The following is a 20,062-nucleotide window of genomic DNA, read 5'->3' on the forward strand; positions in this document are numbered from 1 at the left end:
CCTTCGAGCCTGTTCTGCCATTCTGCACAATCATTGCCTTGTCCAACTCAATAGCCTAATCCTGCTTTCTTTCAATAACCTTTGATCCCATTCAACCCAAGTGCTATATCTAGTTGCATCTAGAATATTTTCAATACTTTGCCATCAACTACTTCCACAGGCTCACCACTCTTTGGGTAAAGAAATGTCTCCTCATCTCCATCCTAAATCGTCTATCCCAAATTCTCATACTGTGATGTGAGGAAGGGTCACCGAACACAAAACTTTTTTTCTTCACAGATGCTGCCAGACCTGCTGAGCTTTTCCAGCAACTTCTGCTTTTGTGTCTCTTACCGTGACCCCTGGTTCTGGACACACCCACCATCGGAAACATCCTCCCTGCATCTACCCTGTCCAGTCCTGTTAGAATTTTGCAAGTCTCTGTGAGATCCCCCATGATTTGTCTGAACTCTAGCGAAAACAACCCCACCCTAGCCAATCTGTCCTCATACGTCAGACCCGCCATCCCCGGAATCAGCCTGGTAATCCTTCGCTGCACTTCCTCGAAAGCAAGAACATCCTTCCTCAGAAAAGGAGACCCAAAACTTGCACACAATATTCCAGGTGTGGTCTCACCAAGGCCGTGTACAACTGCAACAACCCTGCTCCTGTACTTGAAACCTCTCGCAATGAAGGCTAACATACTACTTGCCTTTTTTACCACCTGTTGCACCTGCATGGTTACCTTCAGCAACACTCCCCTCTCTCAACTTACAGCCATTCAGGTTGTAATGCGTACCAGTGTAGGTCTCGGTAGGGTGCTCTTTGAAGGGAGGGCCAGTGCAGGCTGGATGGGCTTAATGGCCTGTTTTCATACTGCAGGGATTCTGTGTGTCATTCCTCCAAAGAACAACAGCATGTCTCAAAGAATTTTCACAATCAATAAAACTTTTCCTTGAAGCGTGATCCAGACCATATGGCAAGATCCCAATCCAACTGAACCAAAACCAAGAACTGTGGATGCTAAAAAAATCTGAAACAAAAACAGAAATTGCTAGAGAAACTCATTTGAAGCATTTGTGGAGAGAAGGCAGAGCTAATGTTTCAATTCCAGTGTCCCAGTTCTGAAGAAAACCAGGGCCAGACTTATAGAGTTAATGGTAGGTCCCTGGGGATTGTTGTTGAACAAAGAGACTTAGGGGTGCAGGAGCTTAGTTCCTTGAAAGTGGAGTGGCAGGGTGGTGATAAGGTGGCGAAGAACATATTTGGCATACTTGCCTTCATTGGTCATAATATGGAGTATAGGAGTTGGGACGTCATGTTGTAGCTGTATAGGACCTTGGTGAGGTCACTTTTAGAATACTGCATACAATTCTGTCACCCTCCGATAGGAAAGATGTTGTTAAACTTGAGAGGGTGCAGTAAAGATTTACAAGGATGTTACTGGGACTGGAGGGTTTGAGCTATAGGGATAGGATGAATGAGTTGGGGCTCTTTTTCCTGAGTTTCAGAGACTGAAGGGTGACCTCGTAGAGGTTTATAAAATCATGACAGGCATGGATAGGGTGAATAGCCGAGGTGTTTTTCCTAGGGTGGAGGAGTCCAAAACTAGAGGGCATAGGTTTAATGTGAGAGGGGAAAGATTTAAAAGGGACATGAGGAATAATGTTTTCACACAGAGGGTGGTGCGTGTATGGAATGAGCTGCCAGAGGAAGTGTGGAGGCATCTGGACAGGTATATGAATAGGAAGGGTTTAGAGGGATATGGGCCAAATGCTGGCAAATGGGACTAGGTTAGATTGGGATGTCTGGTCTGTGTGGATGAGTTGGACCAAAGGGTTTGTTTCCTCGCTGTATGACTCTGGAAAGGTCACTGGACTCAAAATGTTAACTTTCTCTCTCTCTCTCTCTCTCTGTCTCTCTACAGATGCTGCCAGATCTGCTGATGGATTTCTGTTTTTTGTCCAAATCTTTTTGGGAGGGTGACTGGTGCCCACTCCCCTCCGTTTTGTTTTAGTTTTGCAAATAGTACAATGTGATCTTTTAAACCCACTGGAGCTGGGCCTTCGATTTAACATCTCATCTGAAAGACAGTAGTTTGAGTTTTTTTAGTTTTTTTTAATTGTCACATCTTCCAAGATACAGTGTCTGTAATGATACAGCACTCCAAGTCCTAGGGTGAGATTCAAGTCCAGAATCTTATGATTCAGTCCCATGTGCACTGCATGTTTATTCTGTTTTCACAGATAGCTGGATAACAACTGCCCAAAGTAAATTATGCAACTTTTCTTCGTCTGGCCCTTTTCTATCAGGTGTCTCATTGGGTACCGTTCTCTCTGAGTCAGAAGAGTAGGCAGAGAGAAAATGTTTTTCGGGAGAGGCTGAATAGGCTGGGGCTATTTTCCCTGGAGCTTCAGGGGCTGATTTATAAAATTATAGAGATTTATAAAATCATGAGTGGCATGGATAGGGTGAATAGCCGAGGTCTTTTTCCAAGGGTACGGGAGTCCAAAACTAGAGGGCATAGGTGAGAGGGGAAAGATTTAAAAGGGACCTAAGGGGCAACTTTTTCACACAGAGGGTGGTGCGTGTATGGAATGAGCTGTCAGAGGAAGTGGTGGCGGCTGGTACAATTACAACATTTAAAAGGCATCTGGATGGATATAGGAAGAGTTTGAAGGGATATGGGCCAAATGCTGGCAAATGAGACTAGATTAATTTAGGATATCTGGTCGGCATGGACAAGTTGGACTGAAGGGTCTGCTTCCGTGCTGTACATCTCCATGATTATGTCACCGTGATGGTGGTGGAGACATACAGGACATAGGGTCACTTGTCACGGAGAAAACATTCAGAGCAGTGGGTTCATTATTTTAGAATAAGAGCCAGGCCATTCAGGGCCAGAGTCAGGAAGCATGTCTTCGCACAAAATATACTGGAAATCTAGATCACACCTCCCAAAAAGAAAGTGCTCCATCAAGGTGGGGCAATTATAAATTTCAAAACAGGCTATGTTTTTTTTTTAACTAGGATGGGTGGATGGATTTGAGAAACATAACAGCCACATTTTATTTGTTTGGCAAAACAGGTTTGAGCAGCCGAATGAGCTGACAGACTTGGAGAGGTGCAGTTGAAGAAGAAAGATTTTATAAATGTTAACACCTCTAATGCACTTCCAGGGAAAATAAATCCACTGAGATATTCAGTTTCATCCCAGAATTCCAACATCTTCTGATCTCACCATGCCAACATACTGAATTCTGCACATACCCACTTCCTCAGCCTGACATGCTCTGTTTTATTTAATCATCCTGTGTGAACAAGCTATGATGCAGCTTATCTTAAAGTGGGACTTGAACCCAAAGCTTCTGGCCCAGAGGTAGGGACACTAACACTTCACCACAAGACCACCTCCAACCTCCTCTAACTACAGACTGCAAGCTTTGACATCGAATTTTAACAATCCTTGCATATCTGTGGTCTCTTCTTGACCACGTCTCCTACCTGCTTGAAGGGATGTTAGAGATATCCTTCAATGAGCATTACCATGAAACCAGACCATCAGATAAATTATCTCTTGCTGTTTGCGAGAGCTGGCTATGTGCGAACTTGCTGCACCTCATTTCCGACATCATAACAGTAGATACACAATTCTCACTTTTTTTAATGTCACTATATGGCCTTGAACCAGCCCAATCATTGCATTCTCCTCCAGCTCAGCAACAACTTGTATTTATGCTGCATCATTAGTGGAAAAAAATGTCCTAAGGTGCTCGAAAGGAGAATTATGGAAAAAAAGATGACATCATAAGAAATAGGAGCAGGAGTAGGCAATCTGGACTGTCCAACCAGTCAGCCATTCAGTAAGATCATGGCTGATCTTTTTGTGGACTCAATTTCACATATGTGCCCGTTCATCATAACCTTTAATTCCTTTACTTTTCAAAAATCTATCTTTGCCTTAAAAACATTCAATGAGGAAGCCTCAACTGCTTCAGTGGGCAGGGAAATCCACAGATTCACAATCCTTTGGGTGAAGAAGTTCCTCCTCAACTCCGTCCTTTTGAGGCTATGACCCCCAGTTCTAGTTTTACCCGCCAGTGGAAACAACCTTCCTGCTTCCCTCTTACCTATTGCCTTCATAATTTAAATGTTTCTATATGATTCCCCCCTCATTGTTCTGAATTTCAATGAGTACAGTCCCAGTCTAATCAATCTCTTCTCATAAGCCAACCCTTTAAACTCCGGAATCGACCTAGTGAACCTCCTCTGCACCCCCTCCAGTGCCAGGAACATCCTTTCTCAAGTAACGAGACCATAACTTTATTCAGTACTCCAAGTGTGGCCTCACCAACACCCTGTACAGCTGCAGCATAACCTCCCTGTTTTTAAACTCCATCCCTCTAGCAATGAAAGGCAATATTCCATTTGCTGCCTTAATTACCTGCTGTACCTGCAAACCAACTGTTTTTGATTCATGCACAAGGACATCCAGGTCCCTCTGCACAGCAGCACGCTGCAATGTTTCACCATTTAAATAATCGTCCATTTTGCTGTTACTCCTACCAAAATGGATGACCTCACAGTTACACATTCACATCAAACCATTTAAGGAGACATTAGGACAGATAAAAGATTTATCAAAGAGTTAGGTTTTAACCAGTGTCTTAAAGAGATGATAGAGACCCCAAGGTGGTTTAGACAGGGAATTCCAGAACCCAGGGTCCAGGCAGCTGAACGTACAGCCAACAGTGATGGAGCGATGGAAATCAGAATTGGTCAAGAGACCAGAAATAGAAGAACGCAGAGATTTTGGAGGGCTGTGGGGCTAGAGATGATGACAGAGATGGGAATGGGCAAGGCCATGGAGGGATTTTAAAAAAGCAAGGATAAGAATTTTAAAAGCAAGGTGTCGCTTGACCAGGAGGCCGTTAGCTCAACAAGATAAAGCTAATGGGTGCACAGGACTTGGGATTAACAACACGGGTAGCAGAATCTAGGATGCCCTCAAGTTCCAAATCCAAGGCCCCTATCATCTAGAAGGTAATGGGCAGCAGATACATGGGCCACACCCTGCAAGTTCCCCTCCAAGCCACACACCATCCTGACTAGTTCTTTGTACAGTGTCGCTGGGTCAAAATCCTGGAACTCCTTTCCTAACAGGATTGTGGGTCTACCTACAACAGAGGCATTGCAGCTGATCAACGAGGCAGCTCAGTACTACCTTCTACAGAGGCAACTAGGGATGGGCAATAAATGTTGCCCACATCCCGTAAACAAGTAAAGAGAAAGTTTATGGAGAATAGAATGTGGGAGGCTGTACAGGAGTGCATTGGAATTATTGTGTCTAGAGTTTAGGTGGATTGGCTAAGCTAAAATGTCCATAGTGCCCAGGGATGTCCTGCCTTGATAGATTAGCCATGGTAATGGTTGGTGGAGTTGTTGATAGTGCCGATGATTGTGAAAGGATACAACAAGATTTAGGTAGATTGGTGACTTGGCCACAGAAATGGCAGATGAAGTTTAATCCAGACAAATGCAAAGTGATGTATTTTGGAGGATCAAATTTAGGCGTGAATTATACTGTACGTGGCAGAACCCCTTCGGAGCATTAATGTTCAGACGGATCTGGGCATGCAGATCCCTAAAAGTGGCAACACAGGTGGTCAAGGTGATCAAGAAACACATATGGCACGCTTGTCTTCATCGGCGGGAGCATGGAGTACACGAGTTGGCTAGCCATGTCGCAGTTGTATAAAACCCTTGTTAGGCCGCATTTGGAGTATTGTGTGCAGTTTTGGTTGCCACACTACCAGAAGGACGTGGAAGCTTTGGAGAGAGTGCAGAGAAGGTTCACCAGGATGTTGCCCAGTCTTGAGGGCATTGACTATGAGGAAAGGTTAAAAAGACTAGGATTGTTTTCACTGGAAAGACGGCGACTGAGAGGAGGCCTGACAGAGGTCTACAAAATTGAGAGGCATAGATAGGGTGGATAGTCTTTCAAAGGGGCACAGGATCAAGGTGAGCAGGGGAAAGTTTAAGGGAGATGTGTGAGGGAAGTTTTTCACACAGAGAGTGGTAGGAGCCTGGAACACACTACCAGAAGAGGTGGTGGAAGCAGGGACATTGGCAACATTTCAGAGGCATCTGGATAGTTACATGAATAGGGAGGGAATAGAGGGATACAGACCGAATAAGGGCTGAAGGTTTGTTTTTTAGTTTAGTCAGGGCATGGTGATCAGCACAGGCTTGGAGGGCCAAAGGGCCTGTTGCTGTGCTGTACTTTTGTTCTTTTGTAAATGCAGGATTACGGAGATAGGGTAGGGAGTTAGGTTTGCGTGGGATGCTGTTCGGAGGGTCAGTGCAGATTCAATGGGCTGAATGGTCCCTTCTGCACTGTAGGGATTCTATGATTCTATTTCTTAAAAGCAAGGTAAAAGACTGGACAAAAATTTTAGCAGCAGATGAGATGATGACTCCCAGAACAGAGTGTTCACTCTCAACTTATGCTTATCTAGTACATTGGTAAATATAGAAAAGTTGGAGGTTGAACAGGGAAACCCTGTTACTATATTTGTATCTGAATGTGTAATGTGCCACCGTGTAGTTTCTTAGACTAAAAAGTGAATGAATAAACACTCTTATCAGTCGCTGGCTTGGGCTGTAAACCATTAGATAGCTTTATTGAAGGGTAAACAGAAACAAACAGTAGCATGTGAGATAGGGTATAATTACAGTAATTAGATGCTTGTTTTATTTATTTCTCTGATAAAGAAAACAACTAAATATCTCCTCCTGCCCTAATTGGGAAGTGAAAAAATATCCCATGTGTAACAGTTCCCCAGTGATCCAACAGGCAACTCCTAACTAAACCCATTCTATAATGGTTTTACAGTGACCCTCGCCTAGAATAACACAAACTAAGATCTAAAATGCAAAGGTGAATCAGAGCACAGCAGATTGAATTGTGCTCAGAGATGGAACAATCTAAACTTTGGACAAGCGAACAAGCTCTGAAAGGGAGAGATAGATAAGTACACAAAAGAGAAAAAGATCGAAGGATAGGAGTTGGGATATCATGTTGAGTTTCTTCAGGTTCTTACAGATTCTTTATTCATTCATGGGATGAAGGCGTCACTGACCAGGCAGCATTTATTGCCCAGAGGGCGGTTAAGAGTCAGCCACATTGCTGTGGGTCAGGAGTCACATGTAGGCCAGACCAGGTAAGGATGGCAGTTTCCTTCCCTGAAGGACATGAGTGAACCAGATGGGGTTTCCCCAATGATCTGCAATGGGTTCACAGTCATCATTAGACTCTTAATTTCAGATATTTATTGAATTCAAATTCCACCATCTGCTGTGGCAGGATTCAAACCCAGGTTATCTGGATTAACAGTTCAGCGATAATACCAGTAGGCCATCACCTCTTCTGGAATACTGTGTCCAGTTCTGGTCATCCTGTCATAGAAGGATATTATTCAGTTAGAGAGGGTTCAGAAGAGATTTACCAGGATGTGCCGGGAACGGAGGGTTTGAGTTCTGGAGAGAGGCTGGATAGGCTGGGACTTTTTTCACTGGAGCACAGGAGGTTGAGAGATGACCTTATAGAGGTTTATAAAATCATGAGAGGTATAGATAGGGTGAATGGTAGGTGTCTTTTCCCTAGGATGGGGGATTTCAAGACTAGGGGGGCATATTTTTAAGATGAGAGGAGAAAGATTTAAAAAATACACGAGGGGCAATTTTTTTTATACAGAGAGTGATTTGTGTGTGGAGTGAACTTCCTGAGGAAGTGGTGGATGCAGGTACAGTTACAACGTTTAAAAGACACTTAGATAAGTATATGAATAGGAAAGGTTTGGAGGGATTTGGGCCAGGTGGGACTAGTTTAATTTGGGATTATGTTCGGCATGGATAGATCGGACCGAAGGGTCTGTTTCCATGCTATGGGACTCTATGAGGTAAACAATTTGACCTATGAGGTGGGATTGAATAGAATGGGCCTGTATCCTCTTGAGCTTTGAAGTATGAGAGATGATCGTTTGGAAATTTGTAAAATTCCTAAAGGGCATAATGAGGAGTGCTAAGAGGCTGTTGTCCGCCTGCAACCAGAGAGTTCAGAATGTCTGAAGGTAACAGGTAACATTTTGGACTGAGATGAGGAGAAATATCTTCATTTGGGCTGTGCTTCTTTGGAATTCCCTACCAGAGGGCTGTGGATGAGATAGGGTTTTTGAATACAGGGGCAACCAAAGGGATAGGGAAGTGGATAGAGAAATGTAACCATGACCATATTAAAGGGACAAATGGACAACATAGGAGCAGGAGTAGGCCATTCAGCCCATCATGCCTGTTCCACCATTCAATGATTTCATGGCTGACTCCATATCCCTGCCGAGAGACTAGTCCTTACGAAGCAGAGTGGAAGTAAGCTTGTGTAGGGCAAAAGAAAAGACTAACAGAGCCCATTTGTGCCAAATGGCCTGTTTCTGTGCAGCAATAGTCTAGATCCTAGCCCATCGGATACAAATGTCATGGTCTGTCAAGGCAGTGTCTAGCATTATTGGAAATTGTCTTAAAAAAGACAACGATGTTTCTACAGCCAGCTATCAGCAATGCTTTAGAACAAGGGCAACATTAATCAATAGCCTGTGCCACAAAGATGTTCACCTACCAAATCCACTTACTGTTCAGAAGACATCTCAATTTGTCCAGGCAGCCACGAACTCTCCTCAGTACAACAATGCCCTCAGTTCTGGCATCTCATGCACCTCTGATTTTAATCAATGATGGTCAATGATTAATCTTTGATTGCTGTGATTTCTAGAACTGAGGCCTAAACTCTGGCGTTCTCTCCCAAAACCTCTCCAGCACCTTTAAGACAGTCTGTATTAACCTGGCTCTTTGACCATGGTTTTGCTCACGTGCCCTGAATGCGCTGGCATGGTGGCTCAGTGTTTAGTGCTGCTTCCTCACGGCACCAGGGACCCAGGTTTGATTCCACCCTCAGGTGGAGTTTGCACATTGTCTGTGTGGGTTTCCTCCGAGTGCTCCGGTTTCCTTCCACAGTCCAAAGATGTGCAGGGTAGGTGGATTGGCCGTGCTAAATTGTACCATAGTGCCCAGGGATGTGCAGGTTAGGGTGGATTGGCTGTGCTTAATTGCCCCCCAGTGTCCAGGGATGTGCAGGTTAGGGTGGATTGGCCGTGCTAAATTGTCCCATGGTGTCCAGGGATGTGCAGGCTAGGAGGGTTACCTATGGGCAATGCAGGGTTACAGGGATAGGGTGGGGGTTTGCATTTGGGTTTTGGTTTTGGTATGGGGGGATGCTCTTCGGAGGGTCGGTGTAGACCCGATGGGCTAAATGGCCTGCTTCCACAATTTAGGGATTCTGTTCTATTCTAATATCACTTGCTTGCCGATGTTTATTTGTCAGTGCACCTGTGAAGTACCTTGGGGCAGTTTAGAACAACAACTTGCATTTGTGTAGCACCTTCAAAGTAATAAAATGTTCCCCCGGAGCTTTCCGAAACAAAGTTGCGTAGAAATGTACAACATTGGAACCATGCTGATTTTTTTTTAAATTCTTTCATTGGATGTGGGTTTCATTGGCAATCCCAACCTTTGTTGCCCATCTGTATTTGCCCTTGAAAAGAGTGGCTTGTTCAACCATTTCAGAGGGCAGTTAGGAGTCAACAAAACTGTGGAGGGCCTGGAAATGCAAGGACCTGTGGGCCAGACCAAATAAGGATGGCAGATTTACTTCGTTCTAGTAAGTCAGACAGATTCTTACAGCAATCGATGATAGGTGCCATAGGTCACCATTATTGACACAAGCTTTCAATTCTAGATTGAATTTAAATTCCACCAGAGGCTGTGGTGGCATTTGAACCCATGTCCGTGAAGCATTTTACTGGGTCTCTATATTTTTAGGCATGTGACATTACACCAATGTCACCTTCTTGTCACCAACCTCCTCTCTCCACACCCCCCCAACCACCATCAACAAAACCTTCTCTACCTTTCTCCCTCATTGCTAGTTTTCTTTAAATTGCATTTACATTATTCTTCTCAACCACTCCCCATCATTTTTCTAAACTATAATAGACACTGTTCAATTTTTGACTTATACAATAACCAATGCCCCCAGTCCAGGTGTCAGTCAAGTGAACCTTCCTTGAACTGCTTCTGACACAGTTATCTCCCTTTCTAAATAAGAAGACCAGAAGGACATGAGGGGCAACTGTTTTATACAGAGAGTTGTTCGTGTGTGGAATGAACTTCCTGAGGAAGTGGTGGATGTGGGTACAGTTACAACATTTAAAAGACATTTGGATAAGTTCATGAATAGGAAAGGTTCGGAGGGATATGGGCCAAGTGCAGACAGGTGGGCTTAGTTTAGTTTGGAAACATGGTTGGCATGGACTGGTTGGACTGAAGGGTCTGTTTCCGTGCTGTATGACCCTACAACTGTATACAGCATTCCAGATGTGACCTCACCAAATTTAGTTGCAACTGTAACAAAATATTCTTAACTTTTATATTCCGTTCACCTTGCAATAGATCATATAATTCCATTTCTAATCATTTGCCAATTTTGATGAAATCTGAGGCACAGTCAGATTAGCCATTACAGGGGAGTCCAAAACTGGAGGGCATAGGTTTAAGATGAGGGGAGAAAGATTTAAAAGGGACCTGAAGGTCAACTTTTTCAAGCAGAGGGTGGTGCATATTTGGAATGTGCTGCCAGAGGAGGTGTTGGATACCGGTACAATTACAACATTTAAGAGGCATCTAGATGAGTATACGGTTAGGAAGGGTTTAGAGGGATATGGGCCAAATGCTGGCAAATGGGACTAGATTAATTTAGGATATCTGGTTGGCATGGATGAGTTGGACGGTAGGGTCAATTTCCATGCTGTACAGCTCTATGACTCTTTGATCTTGTGACTGACAGATCAGGCTCGAGGGGCTGAATGGCCTCCTCCTGCTCTTATTTAAATACTGAGCAATAAGAAGGAACAGCCAATGTGTTGATATTGAATTATTTGAGTACAGAATCCTTGGTCTATACATGGAGTTCTGCATTTGCAGCTTCAGTCCCTATTGTGGAAAGAATGTCTGAAAAATTAATAACAGACAGTATCGTGATTGATGCTTATTTCTGTCTTTCCTGGAGTCTCCATAGCAATGTGTTGCTCTTTGACTTTTGGACCCAATTCGAGTCAGACACAACGTCGGTCAGGAAAATCCTCGATCTTTGACTGATGTTAACTTGTAATGGAATGTCTTCAGGCTCATTAGACCTCAATAACATGGTTTACTTTGGACTACGGTTACACTCTGTCAGTCATGTAGGCTGGGAGCTAGGACACATAACAAAGAGGCCATTTGGCCAGTTGTTCCTGTGCTGTCTCTTTGAAGGAGCTGCTTAACTACCTCTGCGACTGTGCTGTACCCCCAAGCCATGCAAATATCCCTGTTGTCGAGTAGTTCGCCCCATCGAAATTTCACTTCAACTAACCTTTCAGACTACAACTACTTGACAGACATTTTTAGACTGAGGAACCTGTTGCCCACAGGGAGATGTGTTGAGGTGAATGACATAGACACAGTTAAGGAGAAGCTGGATAAAGACATGGGAGAGAAAGGAATGGAATGATCTGAGAGGGGTGAGTTGAAAAGAGGGTGGGAAGCTACTCATATGATGTATAAATACCAGCATGGACACGTGAGCTGAATGGCCTGTTTCTGTACTGTATATTGAGTGCAAATTTTCACGTATGGATAGAGTCTAGTCACCTACTACTCTTGACCAAACCCAGTGTAAAAAGATTTAGAGCCATACTGTCATACAGCACGGAAACAGACCCTTTGGTCCAACTCATCCATAACAACCAAGTTTCCCAAACCAAACCAGCCCCACCTGCCTGCTCCTGGCCCATATCCCTCAAAACCTTTCCTATTCACGTACCTTTCTTTTAAACATTGTAACTGTGTCTGCATCTATCGCTTCCTCTGGCAGTTCATTCCACACACGTACCACATGTAAAAAAGCTGCCCGTCAGGTCTCTTTTAATCTTTCCCCCTCATCTTAAAATTATGCCCACTAGTTTTGAGCTCCCCTATCCTAGGGAAAAGACCTTTGCTGTTCAACTTATCTCTGCCCCTCATGATTTTATAAACCTCTGTAAGGTCACCTCTCAACCTCCTACGCTCCAGTGAAAAAAGTCCCAGCTTATCCAGCCTCTCCTTATAACTCATTCCCAATTTAAGCCTTTTCTGCACCCCGTCCAGTTTATTACTATCCTTCCTAAAGCAGGGGGACCAGAATTGTACACAGTACTCTAAAAGTGCCCTCAGCAACATCCTGTACAACCCCAACATAACGTCCCAACTCCTATACTCAGTGGTCTGAGCAATGAAGGCAAGCGTGCTAAACGCCTTCTTCCCCACCCTGTGTACCCGTGATGCAACTTTCAATGAACTATATACCTGAACCCTAGGTCTCTCTGTTCTACAATATTCCAAACTGGTGTAGGTTATTGCCAAGCTACTTTCATTTTTTAGAAAATTCTTAATGAACCTGCTCAGAGATGTTATTAAATACCTTTGGAGCAGGTGGGACTTGAACCCTGGCCTCTTGGTCTGGAGGGAAGGACGCTATACTGCACCACCTCCTAAGCCACCTCGGGCAGCTGTTTACCAGATGATGGTGGCAAAGGCCTGGTACAGTACACAACACCTCCTGCCACACCACCTACCATCCCCTCAGCTTGTCCAAATGCGAATGGAGGTTTGAGTCCCACTGCGGAGACTTGAGTAGGATATCTAGTTGGATGTTCCCAATGCAGTACTGAGGGAGTGCCGCAGTGTCAGAAGATGAGGATGAGATGTTAAATTGATGCATAGTTTTTCCCTCTTGAGTGGATGTAACATAGAAACATGGAAGATAGGAGCAGGAGAAGGCCATTCAGCCCTTCGAGCCTGCTCTGCCATTCTTCATCATCATGGCTGATCATCCAACTCAATAGCCTAATACTACTTTCTCCCCATAACCTTTGATCCCATTCGCCCCCAGTGCTATATCTAGTCGCCTCTTGAATACATTAAATATTTTGGCATCAACTACTTCCTGTGGTAATGAATTCCACAGGCTCACCACTCTTTGGGTGAAGAAATGTCTCCTCAGCTCTGTCCAAATGGTCTACCCTGAATCCTCAGACTGTGACTCCTGGCTCTGGGCACACTCACCATCGGGAACATCCTCCCTGCATCTACCCTGTCCAGTCCTGTTAGAATTTTATAAGTCTCTATGAGATCCCCCCACATTTGTCTGAACTCCAGTGAAAACAATCCCAACCTAGTCAATCTCTCCTCATACGTCAGACCTGCCATCCCCGGAATCTGCCTGGTAAACCGCTGCACTCCCTCTAGAGCAAGAGCATCCTTCCTCAGAGAAGGAAACCCAAAACTGCACACAGTATTCCAGGTGTGGTCTCACCAAGGCCCTGTATAACTGCAGCAAAACATCCCTGCTCCGGTACTCAAAACCTCTCGCCATGAAGGCGAAATCCCACAGCCACTATTTCGAAGAACAGGTTTGGAGGTTTTTTTTTTGGTATCCCAAATATCCCTTTTCTGTCAATCCCCTGCCAATTCCCTTTCTGGCCTGTGTCTGATTTTCAACTCACCAAAATAGGTGCAGGCCATTCACTGGTTCATTTTTCAGAGTCAACCGGCCTGTTTAAAATTGAAACAAAGCCCAGCGATTAACTGTCAATCATCATTAACTGGTGCATTCCCACAGTGACACTTCTCCACTTGCCAACAAATCAGCACTCTCCTCTCACACAACATAAATGCCTGTTTTCTGCTTGAATTTGTATTCTTGTGAAATGTCCTGATGGGTGCAAGATGGAAAGCTTCAAAAATATGCATCTTATAGCAGCAATACTCAATTTTATTAGCGTGACAAATCCTTGTATTCTCAGCACAGATCTTGATTTGGGTGGTAAATACATTTAAAGGAAGATTGAACGATTTCCTTCCAAGATGTAATCACTACCATTCGAAGCAGTAATGCTGGGTTCAATCACAGATTCAATCTCTCGGGTTGCCAACTTTGATTGACCGTATTCCTGGAGATGTCAATACATGACCTTTCACCTCCAACCTGCCACCCATGGAGTTCTGCCATTGGCTAACCCAAGTCGTCCATCCTCACAGGGCCCAGCTCAACTTTATTTAAGTCAGCATCTTTAACTCAAACAAGACTTTCCTCCTCACTCACTAAAGCACAGCCCTGGGGGTTAGGCTGCAGATCCCAGGGACTCCAGGTCATTCCCCGGAGAGTTGGTAACAATTTGTTCAATCCCAAGAAGATACAGAAGCCTGAACACACACACAAACAGGTTCAGGAACAGCTTCCTTCTGGCCGTTATCAGACTGTTGAATGGACTCTAGCCTCAAATAATGTAACCTGTATGTCTCTAGGTCTTTTTGAGATGTACATTGTTTGCTTGCTATGATCTGCCTGTACCCGCTCATAAACAAAGCTTTCCACTGTGTTTCGGTACACATGACAATAAAATCAATCTTGGGAGTTAGCTGAAGCGACAGTGTGAGGGCTCTGTCATAGGCCTTGATGCAGAAATTCTCAGCCGCTCCTGATTGTTAATACTGTGGGATTGGAGTCCAGCTACGTTACTCCCTCACGGTTGGACAGCCTGCCAAGAACGTGAGACCTGGCTCAATCAGTGACACTTTTCATCTCTGAACCACGTGGTCCTCGTTTCAACTCCTACTCCAGGGCTTTTCTTTATTTCGTTCACGGGACAAGGGCGTCGCTGGCCAGGCCAGCATTTTATTGCCCATCCCTAATTGCCCAGTTGGCTGTTAGGAGTCAGCCACATTGGGCTGTGGATCTGGAGTAACACATAGGCCCGACCAGGTAAGGATGGCAGTTTCCTTCCTTAAAAGAGATTAGTGAACCAGGTGGGATTTTCCAACAATCTTGAATGCAAAACCAAGGCCGACATTCCCAGTGCGGTACTGAGGGAGTGCCGCACTGTCAGAGGTACCATTTTATAGATATAACATTAAATCAAGGCCCCGTTTTCAAGTTCAGGCAGATGTGAAAGATTCCATATGGGTGCTACTTCAAGAATGCTATCACCAGTGTCCTGTAGCTAATATATATCCCACCACTGGAATCACAAAACAGGCAACTAGTTGTCATTGCATTGTGACAAATGTTTGCCAACCTTAATCCTGGGATAGAAGTACAGTCATAGGATTAACGATTAAATAGATTGGGCCTACATTCTCTAAATTTAAAAAAATGAGAGATGATCTCATTAAAACTTCTAACATTTTTCACCCGGCATAGAGTCATACAGCATGGAAACAGACCCGTCAGTCCAACCAGTCCATGCTGAAGGCCATAATCCCAAACTAACCTAGTGCCACCTGCTTGCTCCTGGCCCATATCCCTCCAAACTTTTCCTATTCATGTACTTAAAACGTTGTCAGTGTACCAGCATCCACCACTTCCTCAGGAAGCTCATTCCACATGAAGAGAATGGATGTAGACAGGATGTTTCCCTTGGCTGGTGGTTTCAGAACCTGGTGGGAGGGGCAGGGGTTCATAATCTTAGAATAAGATGAGGAGAAATGTTTTTCACTCAGAGGTTGCTGAATCTTTGGAATCCTGTAGCCCAGAGGTTTGTGGAGGCTCAGAGTGTTGAGTATGTCAGAGATCAATAGATTTTGTGAAAAACGTCAAGGGTTTTGAGAGTGGGGAAATGGTGTTGAGGGAGAAGGTCAGCCATGATCTCTTAAAATGGTGGAGCAGATTTGAAGGGCTGAATAGCCTACTGCTGCTCCTATTTCATACTTTCACCACGTTCGTGATCAAAAATAAAAATGGCGAAATGATTTGAAGCAATTGTGAACAGTTCCATCAGCGCTTTATAGCACAGTTTTAAGGTTATTAGACAAGAGATTACAATACTTCAAACTGACAGTGAAAGGCTGATGAGGACTTCAAGGAGGGAGTGTTTCCCCCAGATTTAAAAATTGAGAGTGCGTTCTTGAGAAAACCTAACATCAAATCTGGCTTTGAGTATGTCCAGTTTTGGTGGGACCAACAATATTATGGAAACTGCGCCCCCAAGTTTGTGATCCAGCAATTGGAGTGAAGTCAAAATCAGTCAGTGTTTGGGAGTGCAAGTTTGGGGTGCTGGTTTGACCTCACCAATGCAATAACCAGCAACTGGGAAATAAACGTTGAGAACAAAACTCTTTGCAGGCAAGCTCCGAACATCCAACGTTGCATGAGCTCGCCAGGATCAGACAGTCAATGCAAAAGTTAATTGTATTTAACAGCATCAGCGTGGCTCTGTCTCTCTCTCTCATTTCTGAGTCAGAAAGTTACTGGGTTCACTGAAAATTGAGCATTTACGTTCAGGCAGACACGCCCGTACAGTACTGAGGGAGGGCTGCACAGTCGGAGGTGCCACTGTACAGAGGAGATGCTACATCAAGATCCACGTCTGCCCTCTCCAGTGGAAGTAAAAGATCTCATGATGCTACGTGAGCAAGGGCAGAGATCTCCACCCTAACCCCCACCCCCAACCCCCACTCCCCTGCAGTCCTGACCCAATTGTACCCTTTAACCCAACATCTCTCGCAAACACAAAGCAAGCAGATGATCTACCACTGCTGTCCATGGGAGCTTTCCACAGTCAGGTCACCTATCATGTTTCCAGCATTGCCACACACGCGCGGCCGTGCAGTTCAGAAGAAAGTACATCATTGGCTGTGAAGTTTGGGCAGTTCCGAGGTCGGGGACAGGCGCTACAGAAATGCAGGCTCCTTTCTGCAGCCCCGGGGACCACAGAGAAGCCCACGAGGTGGGCTCTGGGACCTGGTGGTGGCACAGTCACTTGACCCCAGCTCGCCCTCGAGGAAAGGATCCTCAGTCGGACTCAGTTCCAGTGACCATCCGCCAATGTCTCACCAAGGACAGAAGCGGATACAACATCAGAAATAAAATTGGGGGAAGGACTCAACAGTTCCAGTGAGCTTAATTTCGATAATGTATTTAACAAATATTTCATGGCCAGGCCTGATGAGTCAATGGGCTCAAAGAGACAGTTAGCAGAGCTTAGGAGCTCAAGTATCCAGGGGCCAGGCCAAGTGCAAGTCCCTGGGGTCTCCCTACATTGGTCCTCGCCCCAGTCCCGGTTGGCGCCAACCACCCACCCTGGTGCTCATGAGGGAGGCGTCAAGTGGTTGAACGGTTTGAAAATGTTCCACGAGGACTTGGAGTCATCGGTGTTCTTCTTGGGCTTCAGGCAGTTCTGAGGCCACTTGTCCTTGGTCAGGAAGTACAGTAGTGCGTTGAGCCAGGCATTGAAGCTGGCCAAGGGCCTGGTGACCTTGTAGCAGATGGTCACCACCCTCTTGGTGGCACAGGCCACGTCTGGGACGGCCTTGTTGACCAGGAAGATGGTCTTGGTCACATGGAATGGGAGGAAACAAAGGGCGAAGAGAAGGGTGATGGTCACGATGGTCTTGATGGACTTGCGCCTCTTCTCCAGGCCCGGCACAGCCGACTTGAACTCCTGGTTGTTGATGGTCTTGAAGATGGTCTTAATCACGCGAGAGTAGCACCAAGCGATGATGGAAAAGGGCAGGAAAAAGCCAACTGAGTGCAGGATGATCCCGTAGGGCACGTAGTGTGGGTACTCGGTGTCAAGAGCGTCGTCCCAACAGTTGGTGGCATTGTTGAAGGCGGCAGTCTTGGCGAAATGAAAGATGGGGCAGGTGAGGGCCAGGACCACCAGCCACACCAGCACGCAGACCACCCGGGCTGTCTTCTTAGTCTCCATGGTGATGGTCTTCATGGGGTGGCAGATACCAAGGTAGCGGTGGAAGCTGATGCAGGTCAGGAAGAAGATGCTGCAGTAGAGGTTGAAGTAGAAGAGGAAGCGGACCAGGCGGCAGGTGAAGTCTCCAAAGACCCAAACATCATGCATGATGTAGCTGGCTATGAGGAACGGCAGTGACAGTCCATACATGAAGTCAGTCAGAGCGAGATTGAACATGTAGATGAGGGAGCAGTTCCACTCCTTGCGCCGCTTGAGAATGCTGCAGAGGATGATGGAGTTGAGTGCCAAGCTGAGGATGCACGTGTAGGTGTAGCACACTGGCAGGAAAACGTACTTGTATGATTCATCCTTGCTGCAGGAGTTTGAGGCTGGGATTTCCTCACTCGAACCATTGTCAACCATCGGGCTTGTAACATTTTCGTTCATCTTCTAGACTTTGCTGCTTGTCGTAAGCATCGCTCACCAGTTCTGGATTCTCAGACCTAGAAGGGAACAAAGAAAGGACAGACGTGAGAAATCTCCGGGAGCTTGCTGTGCCCCCGTCAGTTGTCATGCTTACAAGTGACTGCACTTCGAAAGTGAATAAATCTGACCCATTGCGCATCCCTGATTTGTTTTACTGTGCCCTCTCCATCTAATTTCTTAGAACCCTGCAAGATCTCTGCACTCCTCCAATTCTGGCTTCTCAGTTTGGATCACACCACTGTTCGCTCAGCTCTCTGAGCCCGAAGCTCTGGAATTCTCTCCCCTAATCCTCTCTGCCCTTCTCTCATTCTCTCTCTTCCTTTAAGATGCTTCTTAAAAACCGACCTCTTTCATCCATCTTGATGTGTCCTCCAATGACTCTGTGTCAATTTTAGTTAGATTGTGCTCCCGGCTAAAGGTGGTGTAGAAATGTAAGTTGTTATAAAGTCATACAGCACAGAAACAGACTCTTCGGTCCAACTCGTCTAAGCTAACCAGGATTCCCAAACTGAACTGGTCCCATTTGCCTGCATTCGGCCTACGTCCCTCCATACCATTCCTATTCATGTGCCTGTCCAAATGTCTTTTAAATATTGTGATTGAACCCCAATCTACCACTTCCTCAAGCAGCCCATTCCATACACGCACCACCCTCTGTGTGAAAAAGTTGCCCCTCAGATCCCTTTTGAATCCTTCCCCTCTTATCTTAAACCCTCTAGTTTTGGACTCCCCTACCCTGGGGAAAAGACCTTGGCTATTCACCCTATCCATGCCCCTCATGATTTTATAAACCTCTATAAGGTCACCCCTCAGCCTTTGATGCCATGGGGAAAAGAGCCCTAGTCTGTTCAGCACTTTACAATGACCTGGGGTTGTGAACAGCCCAGTCGAAGTCTTCTTTAATTAGAGTGCTGCTTCTCTCTCCTTCAGCACACAAAAGGCCATTCAGCCTGCTGCACCTGTTCTAGCTCTTCATATGATCATGGCTGATCGTGGGCTTCGACTCCCCTTTCCCGCCTGTTCTCCCTGTCCCCTCGGTTCCCCAAGAGTCCAAAAAGCCATCTAATCCCAGCCTCAGCGATGGAAATTATAAGATAGACACATGTGATTTTGGTTTGGTCATGCTGACTGGAGGGAAATGTTGAAGGGGTTTTGTCCTGAACCCTTAACTGCACCCTCTAGACTCTACATGTGCTGCTTGACCTACCGACATTTCCCAGCTGTCTCCTCTCTTTCATTTCGGTTATCCAGCACAGATCTCGATTTTCAAACATCAGCAGGTAGTTCATGTGCCGTGGAATCAGAAGGTCAGAGTTCAAATCCCATTCCAGAGGCTTAACTGTAGAACCTGACCCACTGAGGGAGTGCTGCATTGTCACCGAGCCACTGTCTAGCAGATGAAGCGCTGTCTTCCCTGTCTGGTGAACAGAAGTCCAACAGTTCCAGGAGAAGAACTGGCCTTTTGTCTCTATCGCTTTAACCCTGACTATTAACATCCTGGGGTTTAACGATTCACTAATTTCAGTTTCTGGGATACTCCCCACTTGCCCTGGATGGGGGCAGCTCCAACAACGCTCAAGAAGCTCGACACCATCCAGGACAAAGCAGCCCCCACTTGATTAACTCCACAGATACCATCTTAAACATTCACTCCCTCCACCATCAACACAAGGTGTGTACCATCTACAAGATGCAGTGCAGAAATTCGCTAAGGCTCCTTA

The 20,062-nt window shown here is 45.4% G+C and overlaps 1 protein-coding gene across 3 annotated transcripts in view; it reads right to left on the reverse strand.

Moving 5' to 3' along the window:
• Positions 1-16,646: 16,646 nt before the first annotated feature.
• The window catches only part of si:dkey-6n21.13 (P2Y purinoceptor 3), a 32,991-nt gene continuing 29,575 nt past the window's right edge, over positions 16,647-20,062 (reverse strand). For all 3 annotated transcript variants that reach the window (XM_048619961.1, XM_020513601.2, XM_048619962.1), the window contains one exon: positions 16,647-18,358. In XM_048619961.1, the coding sequence (XP_048475918.1) occupies positions 17,256-18,302 (1,047 nt within the window). In that variant the 5' untranslated portion in view covers positions 18,303-18,358 and the 3' untranslated portion in view covers positions 16,647-17,255. The remainder of the gene's footprint in view (positions 18,359-20,062) is intronic.

Source organism: Rhincodon typus, chromosome 45 (genome assembly GCF_021869965.1).
Source record: "Rhincodon typus isolate 14 chromosome 45, sRhiTyp1.1, whole genome shotgun sequence".
NCBI lineage: Eukaryota > Metazoa > Chordata > Chondrichthyes > Orectolobiformes > Rhincodontidae > Rhincodon > Rhincodon typus.